We start from the raw sequence: 20,035 nt of genomic DNA, 5'->3' as shown, positions 1-20,035 counted from the left end.
GGGTTTACCACGTTTGTGTTGTTTCAGCAGATTGGTGTCTGACCTCGTGGAACCCAGAGCCAGAGGCTTCACGTGACGTGCTAAACATGTTAATGAGAGATGCTAGCTAGCGCAGGGGAGAGGGCGGAACGGTGGAGGGGATGAGAGGAAGGGAAGGAGAGAGGGATAGAGGGGAGGTGGGATGGGTGGAAGGGTTGAGACACAGGTTATTCCAGAACTGATTTCAGATCAGATCTATTCAAACGTCTGAAGAGAGAAGGAAACTGTGGTGTAATACCTTTTTTGCACTATTGGTTAGAGCCTGTAAGTAAGCATTTCACTGTAAGGTCTACACCTGTTGTATTCGGCGCATGTGACAAATAAACTTTGATTTGATTTGACTGTATGTTTATAGTTCCATTGAAAATGATTCAGTATTTCCCATTTGTTTTATTTTTAGGTGGGATGATCCCCAAATCAACAGCAAAGGCTGCTAACATCCCCCAAAAACGTCAGCTCTTTCGGCAAGGGTGCAAAGGAGACTATCTAAATGGGAAGGGATATATACATATACTGAATGGAACACAATCAGTCATCTGAGTAACCTTTACTCCAATAGTTTTTCTGGTTCTTTTAGAAAAGAAGCAGAAAAAAGGCCAGATAGTAGTAGTGTTATTTAGTGCTCTGCCCACAAATCTGGCCCCCGTTGGGAGCACTTACCAGCGCAGCCTGGCTATCCCTGGCTTTCCTCGCCTCTGACAAGTTATGACTGGGGCGGCCTCACACAATTACACATGACAGAGGCTGACCTCGAGCCGTGGGGTCACTGCAGAGCTCCCCTAACTGCACTCTTATGCCACTATTGCCGCATCTGGCATGTAACACACACACACACACACACACAGATATACACACACATATACACACACATATGCAAACAAAACATGCACGCACATGTGCGCACACACACAGACACATACGCACGTTGTTTTGCACATGCACTCAAGCACGCACACTAACCGTGCTTACACCTTGCATTAACGTGGTTGTCGTCATCCGATCACTATCTGATCGAGATTTGTTGCGTCTAATAAAATGTGTCTCTTATTTGCCCACTTCATCCCTATTGTGACCAGATTCCCTGGCCCCTCCCTGTAAGCAAATGATACCAACCTGCCTTGGACCTCCTGTTATGACACAAGCTGTATAAACTGACAGAAAACAGCACACTTTTATAGTCAACAGTCTTACACTCTTATCATTACAGCTTAATTTTGTTATAAATATTCGGGGGAATCCCTAAAAATTTCACCACACAAATGATCTGAGGATTTGTGTCCAAAATACAATTATTACACTTATGCCAGTAAGTGCCACACATGCCACACAGTAAGAACAGAAACAGGTTACGTTACAGAGTCGGCTACAAAGTGCATCTCTGAATGGTGCAATACATTATCCAAACAGGCATGGAAAGGGTTTACATACAATACACGGACAAAACTATGTGGACATCCCTTCAAATGAGTGGATTTGGCTATTTCAGCCACACTCGTTGCTGACAGTTGTATAAAATAAAGCACACAGCCATGCAATGCAAAAATTGGCAGTAGAATGGCCCGTACTGAAGAGCTCAGTGACTTTCAATGTGGCACCTTCATAGGATGCTGCTCCGGTCAACTGTAAGTGCTATTATGGTGAAGTGAAAATGTCTAGGAGCAACAACGGCTCAGCCGCGAAGAGGTAGGCAACACAAGCTCACAGAACGGGATCGCCAAGTGCTGAAGTGCGTAGCTCGTAAAAGTTGTCTGTCCTCGATTGCAACACTCACTACCGCGTTCCAAACTGCCTCTGGAAGCAATGTCAGCACAATAACTGTTCATCTGGAGCTTCATGAAATGGGTTTCCATGGCCAAGCAGCTGCACACAAGCCTAAGATCACCATGCACAATGCCAAGCGTCAGCTGGAGTGGTGTAAAGCTCAACGCCATTGGACTCTGGAACAGTGGAAACGTGTTCTCTGGAGTGATGAATCACGCATCACCATCGGGCAGTCCGACGGACAAATCTGGGTCTGGCGGATGTCAGGAGAAGGCTAACTGCCCGAATGCATAGTGCCAACTGTAAAGTTTGGCGGAGAAGAAATAATGGTCTGGGGCTGTTTTTCACGGTTTGTGCTAGGCCCCTTAGTTCCAGTGAAGGGAAAACTTAATTATACAGCATACAATGACATTCTAGTCGATTTTGTGCTTCCAACATTGTGGTAACAGTTTGTCGTAACAGAAACCTTTCCTGTTTCAGCATAACAATGCCCCCGTACACAAAGCGTGGTCCATACAGAAATCGTTTGTCGAGTTCAGTGTGGAAGAACTTGACTGGCCTGCAAAGAGCCCTGACCTCAACTCCATCGAACACCTTTGGGATGAATTGGAACGCCGACTCCGAGCCAGCCCAACATCAGTCCCCGACCTCACTAATGTTCTTGTGGCTGAATGGAAGCAAGTCCCTGCAGAAATGTTCCAACATCTAGAGAAAAGCCTTCCCAGAAGAGTGGAGGCTGTTATAGCAGCATAAGGGGGATCAACTCCATATTGATGAAAATGATTTTGGAATGAGATGTTCAATGAGCAGTGTACACATACTTTTGGTCATGTAGTGGATGTTGTCTTTATATTATTGTAAATTTGTATTGAAAGAGGCATGCTAGGAGAACGACCGTGGTTTAGGTAAGTGATAATGCCCGAGAAGCTGGTGTTTGGATGAAGTCGAGGCAAACCATACCTCGACATCGAGGGCATTAATCACTTTTATACAACAAGTTATCAACATATTCAAACAATGATTTACATATTTTCAGAAAAAACTTTATTTTGATGAATTTATTCATACTATTTCAACCTTCCACAAGATATAGTCCCGACACAAATCAAGGGTTGCTACCCAACCCGGCTGGTCGTTCGTTCGTCCTCTATCTATGGACAGGACCCAGTCGTTCATTATAAATGTTCTATTGCCATACTGGCTGGCAACATTCTTATCCCTTGCTAGCTAGCCAACTACAGCTAACTTACAATCACGTCAAAAACAGTGTGGCAGAAAAACAACAAAGTAGCTGCATTTGCAATTGTTTAAGCTGTTTTCTAGTGACATTTATTTGGATACGTCCATAACAATGAGCTAATGAGGCGCGACTTCACCTGGCATAGAAAATGTGCGCTCTCATCAGGATACTGTTGTTCAGACGAGCTAGCCAACAACACAGCTAACACAATCACTTCAAACTGAAGCTGGAACGACTGTAAACTAGCTGCACTTTGTTTCGTTTTACTTGTTTTCTATTGATATTTCTTTCTATGTATCCATAAAAATTATGCTGATTCATGATTTTGACTGGTTGAGAAAATCTGCCTGCCTGTCTGTCTCATCCCGACAAGTTCATAACTACTATGTGACAGCTGGAGATCGAATTTGAATATTGAAACAATGTTGCAAATGTCAGAGAGACAGACAGCAAGGTTAATACAAATCTCTGCATGAACGCACGCGCACACACACACACACACCACACTTTTTCTTGACACCCCACCACCCACCAAGACAAGTGACTCTTCCCAGGTCAAAAACGATGGTCTATCCTCCTCTTTATCGACAGCCAGTTTTACAAAGAGTCCGGCGGCGAGCGACATTGACTGATCACGCTGGAGTCGGCACGCTGATAGAAAGCGCAGGAGTTGGAGCTATTGGGCTAGGCTCATGACAAGCCAGGGGAAATGTACCTTTGATTTCCTTTAAAAGGCTTCATTTGTAAAGGGCTTAAGAGAGGGCTGCGTTTAGGAGAAAAGGCCTGTCCAGGATTGATGTCTGTATGTTCATCGGAGCTGCATTTGACCTTGTGTGGCAAGTTTGTGAAGCAGTGTGTGTGTGTGTGTGTGTGTGTGTGTGTATGTGTGTGCGTGCGTGCGCGTGCGCGTGCGCGTGTCAAATCAAATCCAAATCTAATTTACTTGTCACATACACAGTTTACATCAGGTATAAAAGGTGCAAGCGAAATGCTTATGTGCTGGATCCCTCAACAATGCGGTACATTAATCAATAATCAATAATAACAGTGAAAAGAGTCAAGTCAAAAATAACAAGTAGTAGAATGAATAGAAGCAGTAGTGTGCATATGTGGGTGTGTGTGTGGTTAACCTGTCTCATACACACTCGGCCTTGGACTGACTGGTGCTTTTACCTCACATCGATCTCTACCTTTCGGTGATCAGAATTCTACCAGGCATCTCTGAAATAGAGAGACCCTGACAAAAAAAGCCTTTAAAAGATGTCTATGCATTGAAATTAAATTCTAAATCTGATTCTATTCTAATTCTAATTCTAATTCTAAATCTAAATCTGATTAAAGACGTTGTATATGCTTGAATATACTTGGATTGAGTAATACTAATCTAAACTAGAGAATTGACTGTCAATAAAAGGAATAAATGGTTAGAGTGACACCAACTACTGTATATTATAAACTGGGTGGTTCAAGCCCTGAATGCTGATTGGCTGAATGCTGATTGGCTGAAAGCTGATTGGCTAAAAACATTTCTTTTCACAGTTCTAATTATGTTGGTAACCAGTTTATAATTGCAATAAGGCACCTTGGGGGTTTGTGGTATATAGCCAATATACCACAGCTTATGGCTGTATCCAGGCACTCCGCACTGGAGTATACAACATATACCACATCTCCTCGGGCCTTATTGCCTAATTAACTTGTTACTATGTAAGCAGTGCACATATGTCAAAACACGAATGCACCCATGCATTAGATAGCTAGTCCAAATTTGCTGGTCAAAATGTAGCTGGTTAAAACATGTGATGTGCAGCTGGCAAAAAAAAAGGGTGCTCCACTTGATAGCTTATTGGTACAAGTGATGGTCACCTATCTATGTAAAAACACACACACACACACACACACACACACACACACACACACACACACACACACACACACACACACACACACACACACACACACACACACACACACACACACACACACACACACACACACACACACACACACACACACACACACACACCCATAGTAGGAGCAACTTGTGATCCTGTAAAAAAACAGTATTCACAAAACATCTCAGAGTAGGAGTGCTGATCTAGGATCAGGACCCTCTCTGTCCATGTAATCTTAGTCATTATGATCTAAAAGGAAAAACTGATCCGACAGTAGATCAGCACTCTTACTCTGACATGCTTTAGGAATACGGGCCCAGGTAGCAAGTGTAGGAGTAATAGAGAGATAGTGTTTCACCTCATGTTGCCTTCTGCATTCACCCAGCACGGCACAGGAGTAGTTTCATGCCTCATTTCATTAACTCCCTATTAATTGGCTCCTCAGCTGGAGTTGATGAACTCTAGTACACACAGTATACAAACACACAGAGACACGCACACACTGTATAGTAAAACTTACACTTACAGACACGCGTGCATTCACATGTATATAAAAACACACACACACACACTCTTCTCGACTGTGGGATGATATTAATCAGAGCACTTCTAATCTCCTGGCTTAATGTTGGTTTCCCGCTTTCTCTCCGTAGCGAACCGTCTAGCGTTCACAGGGGCCCAGGCAGCGCAGAGAACACGCACTGCCGGGGGCGATACACATCCCTCAGGTGAGCCTTTCATTATGGATGATGTTTCCGCCAAATTATTTAGACCATCAACCCCCCAGACCCCCCATCACACCCTCCCAGCCTCCCCTCTCACCCGCCCCTCTGCCACAAACACCCAATAACACAAACATTAATCTCACTAGCTCTGAGCACGGCAAGTCGGCCAGGAGGAAAGCATTTCATTAAGGGGCTTGTGCGAGGGTTGGGGAAGTAAAGCCCTTTTCCAGGTGGGACTGAAGCGTGGGGAGGAAAGGGGGAGAAGTGGAGGAGTGCAGAGGGGTTGGGGGAGGGTCTGCGTTTATTCAAAGGCTTGCTGTTCACTTAGCGATTCCAGGTGGTCAACATAAGCCCCTTGTAAATTGAAGGGGAGAACATGCACACGCGCGCACAAACAAACCCGCACACAGACGCGCACACACACTCACACACACCTATGTGCTGAGTTCAGATGTGGAAATGCAAGTGATATGATAATACTTGTTGACAAACAGCCGAGTACATTACAATTCCAGCAATCTTTCCTGGCAGTAACCATCAACCCTGGAAGTCTGTCTTTGATAGGAGAAACCAGTGTCCACCGTGGGGCTAGCCTGAGCATATTACCTTGACTTCAAATGACTTCATTAATGAATGATGTTAAACTACGGGAGTGAGGAGGCATACGAACGGGAAACGGTGAGGAAAGTCCCATGGCTGACCAACAAACACACATACAGAGAATATGAGAATATTGAACCTTTCTTAGAGGTGTGTGGTGTGTTTGTCTGTGATTGTCTCCGTGTGTGTGTGTGTGTGGGGGGGGTGTAATTGTGTGTGTGTATGTGTCCGACCGCTCCTGTCTGTCTCAGCTTCCAGTATTTATGCTGCAATAGTTTATGTGTCAGGGGGCTAGGGTCAGTCTGTTATATCTGGAGTATTTCTCCTGTCTCATCCAGTGTCCTGTGTGAATTTAAGTATGCTCCCTTTAATTCTCTCTCTCTCTTTTCTCTCTTTTCTCTCTCTCTTCTCTCGGAGGACCTGACCCTAGGACCATGCCTCAGGACTACCTGGCCTGATGACTCCTTGTTGTCCCCAGTCCACCTGGTCATGCTGCTGCTCCAGTTTCAACTGTTCTGCCTGCGGCTATGGAACCCTGACCTGTTCACTGGACGTGCTACCTTGTCCGGGACCTGCTGTTTTGGACTCTCTCTCTACCGCACTTGCTGTCTCTAACTCTGAATGATTGGCTATGAAAAGCCAATTGACATTTACTCCTGAGGTGCTGTCCTGTTGCACCCTCTACAACCACTGTGATTATTATTATCTGACCCTGTTGGTCATCTATGAACATTTGAACATTTTGGCCATGTTCTGTTATAATCTCCACCCGGCACAGCCAGAAGACGACTGGCCACCCCTCAGAGCCTGGTTCCTCTCTAGGTTTTCTTCCTAGGTTCTGGCCTTTCTAGGGAGTTTTTTCTAGCCACCGTGCTTCTACATCTGCATTGCTTGCTGTTTGGGGTTTTAGGCTGGGTTTCTGTGCAGCACTTTGTGACATCGGCTGAAGTAAAAAGGGCTTTATTTGATCAACATTTGATTGATTGATTGATCCTGCAGCTGCCACAGTACCATGACCACACCACAACCTGCCATCAGGACAGACCACTGCATCCGCAACCCGTGCAACTGACCAAATGGCCAATCGGTTGCAGATAGGGTAAGTGTGTGTGTGCATGCGTGCATCTATGTGTGTGTGTTTATATGCAGGGCTGGACTACCACATTTGGGGCTACCGGGCACCGGTCACCTTTTGTAGAATTAACATTTTTTGGGGGAAAACAGCTAACTTCCCAGTTGAAAAAGCTAACATTTAAGGTTGAAAAAATGTGCAGTTTTATAATGCTTTCAACTAGGCTGGTCATTCGAAACATACGTCAATTTCAGACATTTTAAAAGGTCCCCTTGTCGTCGATATAATCCGTCCTTGGCGCTCACCAATTTTTTGGGGGGAGAATTGTGGTACAGCACTCAAACTGAAAATGTTTTGAGCCAGAGCACACTGCTTAGACAACTGCGTCAAGGCAGTTCATAATGCTTTAGCAAGCAGGGAGAGTAGTTAATGATACTAAATGGAAACAGCATTTCTTGTATTATTATTTAGTTTTATGCTTTCCCCAAACCATAGCCCTAACTTTAACAGCTCGGGAATTAATACCTGAACTTAACCTTTTCAGTTGTTTTTGTTTTAACCCTGTAACCATGCGGAATGAAACCTATAACCATGCTGAATTAATGAGTCAAAAAATCCACGTTCATCCAATTACGTCAGATCCTGAAGTAAAACTATGAGATCAGATTGATTCTACACATTTTGTCACGAGGCTAAGAGAAAATGTTGCTGTTTAAAAGCTCATTTCCTGATATTCTACACGTTTTGCCATGGGTCAGAGAGAAAAATGTGCTTTATAGCTAACATCACGCTATTGCTCACATTTTGCCATGAGGCTGAAAGAACATTTAGCAATTTTAAAACAAAATGTTCTACTATTCCTCACATTCCATACCTCACCTCACCCCTTCTCCCACCCCATCCCTTATCGCAAGACTCCCCATCCCTCACAAACTACCCTTTCCCTCCTCTTCCTACCTCACCCATCCTCCCTCCCCCTCACCTATAACCCCTTCCCCAATGTCCCTCCTCTCCCCCCTTCTCACTGCTAATCCATACCCCTATATATCCCTCCCCTCCCACACCCAGCCTCTCTTCTTCCCATCCCTGGGACTCACCCACACGGAAACAACCCTCTCTCCCCCCGACCCGTTCAGCCTCCACCCTCTCCTCCCTCAGACACCTTCTCCTCTCTCACCCAGCCTCCCTTACCCGGCCTCCCCTCCCCTACCCAGCCTCCTCCAGTCTAGTACTCACCCAAGCTGAACAGCACCAGGAACTTGAGGCAGACAAACTCCCTCTGGTCCAGCTGCAGAGAGCGCAGCTTGCCCACCAGCTCCTGGGCGTGGCTCATCAGGTTGTTGAGAGTGGCTCCGGCTTGGGAGGCAATTACAACGTAATCCACCTGCAGGACAGAGAGGGGGGGAGCACACACAAGCTGTTAGACACTGTGGGGTACACACTAGGCCTCATAGGACACACATATACGGTATCCGTATATATAATTTGATCACTCGTTTGTTGCAGAGAAATCTCCTTGATCTCATGCAATTCAATAGCATTCCCATAGAATATAACACACTCCTTTACAGTGTGTGCTGAAGTTGAGGTGAGAGAAAGGTCTTGTCTGCGATGAAAGAATACTTTGAAGTCTCGTAGAATGATTTAACTCTTTTTGTTTATAAAGCCCTCCTGCATAAACTTCTGCCGTACCTTACTTCATTGTTAACTTATATGGTGTTTTGTATAACAACATGTATTTTAATGCGTGTATGGATGTGTAGTTGTGTATTTTAATGTGTAGTTTAATGTGTATATTGTATCTTGATGTGTATTGTTGTGCTAAACAGGGCTCATCTGGAAAAGAGACCTTGGTCTCAGCATTGTCAGTTTTAGAATGGGTGGCCAGTAATAAACTAGTCCTTAACATCTCTAAAACTAAGAGCATTGTATTTGATAAAAATCATACCCTAAGCTCTAGACCTCAGCTGAATCTGGTAATGAATGCCGTGGCTGTTGAGCAAGTTGAGGAGACTAAATTACTTGGTGTTACATTAGATTGTAAACTGTCATGGTAAAAACATATAGATTCAATGGTTGTAAAGATTTGGAGAGGTCTGTCCGTGAGGAAGAGATGCTCTGCTTTTTTGACACCACACGACGCAAGACGTGCAGGCTCTAGTTTTATCTTATCTTGATTTACTGTCCAGTCATATGGTCAAGTGCTGCAAAGAAGGACCTAGTTAGGCTGCAGCTGGTCCGGAACAGAGCAGCACGTTTTGCTCTTCATTGTAATCAGAGGGCTAATATCAATAATATGTATGCCAGTCTCTCTTGGCTAAGAGTTGAGGAAAGACTTGTTTTTATAAGAAATTGTTTGCATAGTCAACTTACACACAGCACTAATACACACCCTTACCCCACCAAACATGCCACCAGGGGTCTTTTCACAGTCCCCAGGTCCAGAACAAATTCAAGGAAACGTACAGTATTATACAGAGCCATGACTGCATGGTACTCCCTTCTATCTCATATAGCGCACGTGGACAGCAAACCTGGTTTCCAAAAACAAATAAACACTGCATGGGACAACACCTCTCCCCCATGTGACTTACGTGTTGTGTGTATGTACTGACATGTATGTGTGACTGAGAGATTCACACTCACTACATGTTCTTAAATGCATGTAAAGTATTTTGTCTGTAATGTCTTTTTCTATCTTTATTTAACTAGGCAAGTCAGTTATGAACAAATTCTTATTTTCAATGGCCTAGGAACAGTGGGTTAACTGCCCATTCAGGGGCAGAAGGACAGATTTTTACCTTGTCAGCTTGGGGGTTTTGAACTTGCAACCTTCCGGTTACTAGACCAACGCTCTAACCACTAGGCTACCCTGCCACCCCAGGTCATGTGGGGTCAAGTGTCGTACCCCAGTAAGACTAGATGTCGTCACTGGCGTCAGCTAATTGGAATCCTAATCAAGTTAAATAAAATTGGCTCCCTGTCAACATAAAGGTTAAATAAAACATGGAAAAACCTTGACCGGTTTTTGAAAGTAAAACCATTTTGTAGTTCACTGGCACCTTAGATGATGCCTATCTATACAACAGTATGCCTTATACAGTATATGTGTATGAAATTTCCCTTTGGTCAATCTGACAGTGTAAGATCCCATCTCAATATGGGTGCAGTTAGCTTACCGTTCTTACACAATAAGACAAACAATAAAATAAACAAGCAGGTAGACCCCTATAACTGTGTATCCATAGATATTAGGAAGAATACAGTGTATGCCTTATAACAATACAGGGCGCTATGTGTCTAACAACAACAGCTAGATGCATCCTCCCCATCAGCATACAGTAGGCTGGCTATCAGGAGAGTTTCTCTCCCTCTCTTATGGAGGCTTATCGCTCTCACTGAACCTGAAAATATATATATTTTTATATATATATTTCTCTCTCTCAAGCCTTTCTCATTCTCTCTCTCTCTCTCTCAAGCCTCTCTCTTTCTCTCCCTCTCTCTCTCTCTCTCTCTCTCTCTCAAGCCTTTCTCATTTTCTCCCTCTTTCTCACTCTCCCCGCACTGTAGCCCAGCACACTGTAGATTGCCAGCACAGCAGGGAGAGAGATACAGGGAGCGAGGGAAAGAGGAGTGAGAAAGAGAGGGAGGGAGAAGGCCGGGGCTGACTGCTGAATCATAATCACCCGCCGATAAACAAGGGGGGGGACAACACCCTCTCTCCTCCCTCTCGCCTTCCCCCGCCTCTCCCCTCCTCTGCGTCTGGACGCGGGGTTTGGAGGCGGGGGCCGAGAGGGGCGAGGGGTGAGAGCGTGTGGGCCCCCCGGATATCCCCCAGGACCCCTCCACCCCTCCTCATGCTCTGGCCCCGGCACTGGCCCCATTGGCCCACCGCGAGCACTTTCAGGTGCACTTAATATCTGCAGCAGCAGCAAATTTGTCTGGGAGGCAAGTCCATAGCTGCCACTCACAGTAAGCAGGCCATATTAAATTTTTATATTTATTGACAATTCATTACCATAATTGACTGAGCCAGGGTTTCTCGAGGAAGGTAGGCGGCTGCCTCCTAGGCTCGGGGAGGGGTCCCCGCGAGCTGCATTTGCAATTAAAACGGCCCAGATCGGAATTTATTTATTGTGTAAATAATGATGAGTAGAATTCTTTTAAGCATTGGGCTGGGAGGATTCCGAGATGTGCGGCAGCTTTTTTTCCCTACTTCTCGTCGCCTCTCCATCTCTCCTTTTCTCTATATCTCTCTCTCTCTCCATATCGCTCAGCATCTCTCTCTCTCCCTCTCTCTTCTCTCCCTCTCTCTTCTCTCCCCTTCTCTCCCTCTGTCCTTTTTTGAGGTGGTGAAAATTAAGAGTCAGTGAAATGTCAACGCCCCCCCCCCTAAAGTGTCAATTAATTTACATAAAATCAACTGTGCATGAAATAACTTCAATGAAGGATTGGGCTCTTGATGGCATTGAGTTATGGTTTCCTAGCCTTAAAGTTAAAAAAATGAAAAATACACTTATCTATCATCTCTATGTCTGCATATTATAAAGATTCATAGGTCAACCTGTCATTAATACATCAAACAAAGGCAAACAAAATTAGCATGGTTTGCCAAATGACAAACGAGCATAAAAATGGGTAAAGACGGCTAATATGGTTGGGTGACTCATATAGCACAGTAAGTTGGGTCATATAATAACTAAAATGTCTAAAGTAAAATTGCACAGAAAGTTGGATTAAAGTGTCTGCTAAATGACCACATTCTCCTAATAATACTATGGCTCAAAGAAGACGAGTTAGTTTAAAAAGACAATGCCACTGAAAAGTAGTGTAAACCTGCCGAATAAATGAGTTCAGAGAATATTTTTTAGCAATGCTTTAACATTTGCCTTTCATGTGCAAGTGCCATTGATATCAAGTAATATCAAAGACTTATCTTGCGAGACCTTGCTTGTACATTCATACTCTACTGAACTGCCATACAGCCATAACCCTGTGTTTTCACATGACACCGGCAGTCATGTCTTGTGTTTGAGCCAAGGACAGTTCAGGTCAGTACAAGACAGGCCAAAGAGCTGTATAAATTAGACGTGAATGTTGTGTGATTATATATTGTATCTGTTGCTACATCAGATTCCTCTGAAGGTCGGTGTACTGTGACTAAGGCTACCAGCTGACAGATAGGAGAGTGGAGGGCGGTGAGGGATCTGTATTCAAAGGGGGAAGAGGGGAGGAAGGGAGGGAGAAGAGGGGAGGAAGGGAGGGGGAATACGGAAGGAAGGGACAGTAGCATGTTCTGAAGCCCGTCCTCCCGGGGTGTCATGTGTTGCTCGCATTTCTCCTTTAATCCCCCATGGTGCACTTGGACCATTCCGACGACGGCTGGCAAAACGGCCAAGACACAAATGCTCACGCAACGAGGTAACAGCGTGGAAGTGGTCGGCACGCCCAAACAGGTCACGGTGCCCTGGCCTGACCCAATTGCCCTCCCAAAGATCCTCAAAATATTTTTGCAGTAACGCCAACCCGTGATCAACCCAACCCCATCTCTGTTGCGTTATCTGAGAGATATCGCAAGATGCTGTTGAGTTCTGCCATAGTAACCTTATCCATGTGTTTTTGATGGAGGTGTTGCTGGTAGTGATGGTGGTTGTGGTGGTGGGCCCTGGCTTTAAAGCAGTGCTGCTGTCACCTCTGGCTTCATGGAGAATAATAGGAGATAATGAACGGTTTGAGAGGAACTCCCCTCCTGTCTCCCACACCGGCCCCCCAACACCAGCTGTTCATTAACCAAAATATGCAAACGAGACCTGGTCCTCACCTCCCCTGACTCTTCCCCCTCCTCCTCCTCCTCCTCCTCCTCCTCCTTCTCCTTCTTCACAGGCTCAGCCCTGCTCACAGCCAACCTTCACTAATCAAACACAGAGCAGCAAAGACACTGCTGGGAGTACGAGCCACCGCTCGGCACTCTGCACTGGACGTGGGAGGGGGGGGCAGTGACTCAGGGCACTCTGTGTGTGTCTGTGTGTGGGTTGGTGTATGTGTGGGTATATGTGGTCTGATAAAATAGCAGTGATATGAAAACTCCCCCTCTCTTGCGCTTTCTCTCTTTCTGTTTCTGTCTCTCTCTGTCTCTCTCCCTACATGAACTCACACACAACAACTTCAACTTTCTGACCACTAATTATTGGAGTTCATCGGGAGAACCACTCTTGTGTCCCTCCTCTCACAACATCTTCTTTTCCAAATCACGTCAGTAAAGCTCATCTACAGTAAGTCTGTAACTGTAAACAAAGGTAAAAACAACACTCCCTAACTCCACTCAGACCCTCCTTGCTTCGCCTCAATAGTAATGCCCCCATCTATTGTTGGAGAACATTTTGTTGAAGAGCAACGTTTTGGAAACACCGCCCCATCAATAATTAAGCGTGCTCGTCTTGCTGACAGGCGTGCCGGGCGTTCAGAGCCATATTCATAACGAGCAATTTCATTCCTTTTTCCCTCTCTCTTTATCTCCCTCTCTCTGTCTCTCACTCTCTCTCTGCCAGTGGAGAAAAAGACTGAGGAATCACAGGTCCACTCTGTGTTGAGAGCCTCGTCAGGAGCCTCAGGCATCGGCCCTTGCCGGCTCCTCGGGGGCCCCGCAAAGGTAAATCATCATAGGCTTTTTTTTCTACAGCTATGACTCTACCGGCATGCTTAACCAAGCGCTTTATTTATTCGCTGTTTGGAGTCTTTGCTTGATGCAAAATAATAAAAAATAAATAAATTGAAAATGTTTAATTGATTATTCTGGTCACATTAGCTTATACCTATAAGCGTAATCTATTTTTAATGGAGCGGTGACTGCGCGGGGGCCGGCTTGGTCGATAGTGCTTTAAAGGGTGTTGATGTGCTCGTGCTGAGTGGCTGATGAGGTCTATGGGGAGGGTGTGGAGAGAAGGGGAGGGGCGTGTGGGGCAGGAAGTGGTAGGTGGAATTGGGGGAGTCAGGTGACTTACCTGCTGGCCGGTGACCAATAGGATGGAGCCTTCCTTGGCGTGCATCACCTGACGGAAGATGTGGTCGAGGATGAGGAGCTCGCTCCAACAGTTCTGGAGGAGCTTCATTTGGTCATCCACCTGATTGTGACAAAAAGGTAGAGAAATAGAAGATGAGGTCAGTTGTTGATGCTAATGCTAATGTATGTGCATAGCTCATGCTATCCTAATGTGTCATGCTACATATATTTCCCCTCTGAATAAAAAGGATACATAACGATTAATAAAAAACCGCATCTTGACAAAAGGTTAAAGATTTACGATGCTGCATTATTCTCTTGGTGAAAACTTTTTGGGTGAAGCTTTACCACTTTTATGGTTTGACAAGTAGACACATCTTGGGGTAGATTGACTCGTATTGATTACTATTCCACAGGTGGAGGAAGACAACTTCACACGATACTGTAGTTTCACATCGCCTCCCCCTTCCCCGTCTGAACACAACCACACCACTACTTTCTCATGTGAACTTAGCAACACCACGCTCTCTCAAAAAGCCCAGGAACGTCCCTGTTTGACAGCATTACTGGTTAGCTGTTTGCCCTGGACTACCAGTGGCTAAGGGATTTCTCCATTACCCAGTGATTAAGTAGTGAGTTTCTACGCAACACTGCGGCCGTGACTCCCATTCCAGTGACTGACGCACGCCAAAGGGGAGTCTGATACACTGCAACAACCATCCATTGTGAACTCCTGCAACTTCCCAGGGCTCACTATGTTAATCATTACACACTGTAGCCACACACATAGAAAGGCCACATTCAGAAGAGAAGGAATGAGGAAAAAGACAGGGAGAACCTCTCTCACCCCTCCTTTTTTCCCCCGACAAAAAAAGTGTCACATTCAATACTATTTATCTGACTTGCGGAATGATGTGGCTTCGCGAAATTCTTCGGTATGTGTTGTTCTGGTGAAATGTGCTTTGCCTGAGTCTGAGAAAATCCTTGGGTTGACAGTTACAATCTGTGACGCTGCACTCGAAAACATCAATGAGAATTAGAGAAGAATGCGTAAATCGATGGTGTAAACTACCTCACTAACAGGTATGGTACAATTGATGGAGAAAGGAATGCTATTATCCATACTGGAACTTTTACTTTGTTATATATTTTTTTAGTAACAAATATCTTTTTGTTTTTCTACAGATTTTGTGCTACATATACACTACCGGTCAAAAGTTTTAGAACACTTACTCATTCAAGAAGTTGTCTTTATTTTTACTATTTTCTACATTGTAGAATACTAGTGAAGACATCAACACTATGAAATAACACATATGGAATCATGTAGTAACCACAAAAGGGTTAAACAAATTAAAATATATTTTAGATTTGAGATTATTCAAATAGCCACCCTTTGCCTTGATGACAGCTTTGCACACTCTTGGCATTCTCTCAACCAGCTTCATGAGGTAGTCATCTGGAATGCAGTTCAATTAACAGGTGTGCCTTGTTCAAAGTTAATTTGTGGAATTTCTTTCCTTCTTGATGCGTTTGAGCCAATCAGTTGTGTTGTGACAATGTAAGGAAGATAGCCCTATTTGGTAAAAGACCAAGTCCATATTATGGCAAGAACAGCTCAAATAAGCAAAGCGAAACAACACTCCGTCATTACTTTAAAACATGAAGGTTAGTCCATATGGAAATTTTGAAGAACTTTGAAAGTTTCTTCAAGTGCAGTTGCAAAAACCATCAAGCGCTATGCTGCAACTGGCTCTCATGAGGAGCACCACAGGATTGGAAGACCCAGAGTTACCTCTGCTACAGAGGATGAGTCCATTAGAGTTACCAGCCTCAGAAATTGCAACCCAAATAAATGCTTCACAGAGTTCAAGTAACAGACACATCTCAGCATCAGCTGTTCAGAAGAGACTGTGTGAATCAGGCCTTCATGGTCGAATTGCTGCAAAGAAACCACTACTAAAGGACACCAATAATAAGAAGAGACTTGCTTGGACCAAGAAACACAGGCAATGGACATTAGACTGGTGGAAGTTTGTCCTCCAAATTGGAGATTTTTGGTTCCAAATGCCGTGTCTTTGTGAGACACGGTGTGGGTGAACGGATGATCTCTGCATGTGTATTTCCAATCGTAAAGCATGGAGGAGGAGGTGTGATGGTGTGGGGGTGCTTTGCTGGTGACACTGTCTTTAGAATTCAAGGCACACTTAACCAGCATGGCTACCACAGCATTCTGCAGCGATACGCCATCCCATCTGGTTTGGGCTTAGTGGGCCTATAATTTGTTTTCCAATAGGACTATGACCCAAACACCTCCAGACTGTGTAAGGGCTATTTTACTAAGAAGGAGAGTGATGGAGTGCTGCATCAGATGACCTGGCCTCCACAATCCCTCGACCTCAACCAAAACCGCAGAATGAAGGAAAAGCAGCCAACAAGTGCTCAGCATATGTGGGAACTCCTTCAAGACTGTTGGAAAATGCATTCCAGGTGAAACTGATTGAAAGAATGACAAGAGTGTGCAAAGCTTCATCAAGGCAGAGGGTGGCTATTTGTTTAACACTTTTTTGGTTGCTACATGATTCCCTATGTACAGTATTAGTTCATAGTGTTGCAGTCTTCACTATTTTCTACAATGTAGAAAATAGTAAACATTTTGACCCTTGAATGAGTAGGTGTTCTAAAACGTTTGACCGGTAGTGTATGTACATTTTACATATGCATTTTACATACACATTTTACATACCTGGTACTTTTACGTATATAAAGCAGTCACATAACAATAATACATTACCAAACATAAGCTCTTTAATCCCAACCCTCAGCCGCTCTCAGCCCATCCCACCTATCACCGTAGACCACCCTAGTTTGGTTTCCATGTGACATATATTTTTCAATAGTGCTGTGATGTTTTATATATCATTTTTAACCTTTCTAATCATATAGTACAGATTGTGAGCTAAAGATGAAAACCTTTCCTACGAGTATTATTATATTATTTACTGTAACTTTGTAAAAGAGGCCATTTGTTTCAATCGAAGCGCTGTGATATCACTGAGCTAACAGATGTCTACTGTACGTGAAATGCTTTATTACTGTTGTTGGCGTTGATTGTTTTGACTGCATAGGGGTTGTTTATTCTCCACCTAGTCATAACAATGGCAGTATCACTGAGCGTTCGCTTGGTGGTGCCGGGTCATGGAACCTCATAGTCGAGACTCAAACCGGGTCTGTCTGTGTCTCAAACCCAGGAACGCTGAGATGATTTGTCTCATTCCTCTTTTTATCAAAATGAAATACAACAAAGCCGCTGTGACCATTACCACAACTTCTGAAAGTTGGGTGAACTCCCTTTCTTTCCTCTTTTTTTCTCTCATCCCTCCTTTCTGTGGGGTGGGTGACCAGAGGCGACATGCGAGAGCAAAATTCAAATGCCATCATTAAAACCATCAGAAAGCGAGGGAGGGCATGAGGGAGGCAATGGTGAACGAGTGTCTTCCTTACTGTACTTTAACCCCCCCACACTCCCCCCATCCCTGTCTTCGTCTCAAAGCCTCAGCATTAGTAGTAAAATACCCTCTCAGAGAGAGAGTGAGATTGAACGAGAGAGAGATAGAGGGAGCGAGAGAGTCTAAGAGAGAGGTGGTGGAGTGGGATGTGCAGCTAGACCTCGCTCTTCAAAGCAGGCCTGTCAAGGGCCCCGGCGAGCGTCGGGGTCCTCATCAAAGGGAGCCGTCCTCACGCTGCCTGCCTGGCAGCATCACTCCCGACAGAGCTGGGTCATCAAAAGGGGACAAGGGGAGATGAGGGGAACACGAGGTGGGAGCAGGAGACACCCGCACAGCAACCGAGACAGGACGAGCACAGTGAGGCGGGGAGAGAGATTGCCGACCCTTTAAGTGCCAGTGACACTGGCTGTTTTCCTGACAAGATTTTCCTTTGCACTGTCACATGGTTGAACACGACAGGCCCTGGATTTCACAAATCCATCTGTCTGTCCACTGAGATACTTGGTGGTCTGACAAAAGGGAGGGGATTGTTCGACTATCTCTGCCTTTTATGTATTCTGTTCACAGTATGATTGCTTGTGAACAGGAATATATTCTGAACGTGTTGTAAATAAAAAAAAGTATGCAGCCAAAGCCAAGCCAACAGAACAGAATGTGATCTTAGACAATGAGGTTTATTGAGTAAATGGTCTAATAAAGTTTCAATTGATGTTAGGCCTATAGTTCATTGAACTATATGGGAGCAATAAAACTGTCTGGTTAATAATTATCATACCAAGTAGTCATGGAAACTGTGGATACCATGGACGATAGGCAGTCAGTTGCTAACCACGATCAATGTACTACTTCATTAAAAAGATTCCAACCTTTCCTGATGACCAAACCCTTACAATTGAGACTTCTTGGCGTTATCTAGTAATTTTGCGTTAGTAGAATCAAGCTTCATTCCACTGCAGAAAACAGACATCACAGTTACATCATCAATACTAAACAACTGACCACTATTACTAAAAGTAGTATATTTAAATACCGGTTTCATTGTGAACAATTTTTCAATTTGAGCACCATTATTTCTATATAGCCTACACTTTCTCACTCTGAACTTCTAACGCAAGTGAGGGGGGTGTGGCTTCATGACAATGATCACAAGAGCAGCTGCTCACCGATTTAATTGCTCCAATGCAGTTGCACCTCTGACACCGCCAAAACATCCGCTATGCGGGTGTCTGCTATCGCCGGTAAACACTTGATCTGATTTCATTTAGGCCTTAAACTACCTATCGCTTTCTATGGTCTGACTTGAACCCGCCAAGCAATAAGTGATCTATCCTTGAAATCATGAAACAGTCATGACAAAGGCTTTAGCATGTTAGCTTTGGGTTTGGCATTGATAGTGGTTGAATAGCTCCCTTAAGAAGAGTATTATACCTCTGATAGGCCCAAACTATGTTCAAACACACATTTAAGGCTATTTTCAAGGTGTTCTTTCTCTATACTTTAATATCATCACTGCTTTTTTCTTATTTTCAAAAAGGAACTTCTCTCAGTGCTTGTAATGAAAAATACATATTCTCCCAGAAACCAATTTAACACCTTCATGACCATTGAGGCAAGGACATCAATGTCCAGATCAATCGCTTTGCCCATAGCTTTTGTTCAAAACCACAAGCGCAGATTAATGTTTTCTACTTCACACAGAGAGAGAGAGAGAGAGAGAGATAGAGAGAGAATAAGAGGGGGAGTGGGATAGAGAAAGAATAAGAGGGGGAGTGAGATAGAAAAAGAATAAGAGGGGAGTGAGATAGAGAGAGAATAAGAGGGAGAGGGAGATAGAGAAAGAATAAGAGGGGGAGTGAGATAGATAAAGAATAAGAGGGGGAGTGAGATAGAAAAAGAATAAGAGGGGAGTGAGATAGAGAGAGAATAAGAGGGAGAGGGAGATAGAGAAAGAATAAGAGGGGGAGTGAGATAGATAAAGAATAAGAGGGGGAGTGAGATAGAGAAAGAATATAAGAGGGGAGTGAGGTAGAGAGGGAATAAGAGGGGGAGTGAGATAGAGAAAGAATAAGAGGGGGAGTGAGATAGAGAGAGAATAAGAGGGAGAGGGAGATAGAGAAAGAATAAGAGGGGAGTGAGATAGAGAGAGAATAAGAGGGAGAGTGAGATAGAGAAAGAATATAAGAGGGGAGTGAGA

The 20,035-nt window shown here is 44.3% G+C and overlaps 1 protein-coding gene across 2 annotated transcripts in view; it reads right to left on the bottom strand.

Moving 5' to 3' along the window:
• The window catches only part of nr5a2 (nuclear receptor subfamily 5, group A, member 2), a 100,290-nt gene that overhangs the window by 38,512 nt on the left and 41,743 nt on the right, over positions 1 to 20,035 (bottom strand). For both annotated transcript variants that reach the window (XM_024402344.2, XM_024420900.2), the window contains 2 exons: positions 14,334 to 14,453; positions 8,569 to 8,716 (listed from right to left, as the gene is read on the bottom strand). In XM_024402344.2, the coding sequence (XP_024258112.1) occupies positions 8,569 to 8,716; positions 14,334 to 14,453 (268 nt within the window). The remainder of the gene's footprint in view (positions 1 to 8,568; positions 8,717 to 14,333; positions 14,454 to 20,035) is intronic.

Source organism: Oncorhynchus tshawytscha, linkage group LG05, assembly GCF_018296145.1.
Source record: "Oncorhynchus tshawytscha isolate Ot180627B linkage group LG05, Otsh_v2.0, whole genome shotgun sequence".
Lineage (NCBI taxonomy): Eukaryota > Metazoa > Chordata > Actinopteri > Salmoniformes > Salmonidae > Oncorhynchus > Oncorhynchus tshawytscha.
The sequence above is the reverse complement of the archived record's forward strand: the minus strand, read 5'-3'. Positions and strand labels throughout refer to the sequence as shown.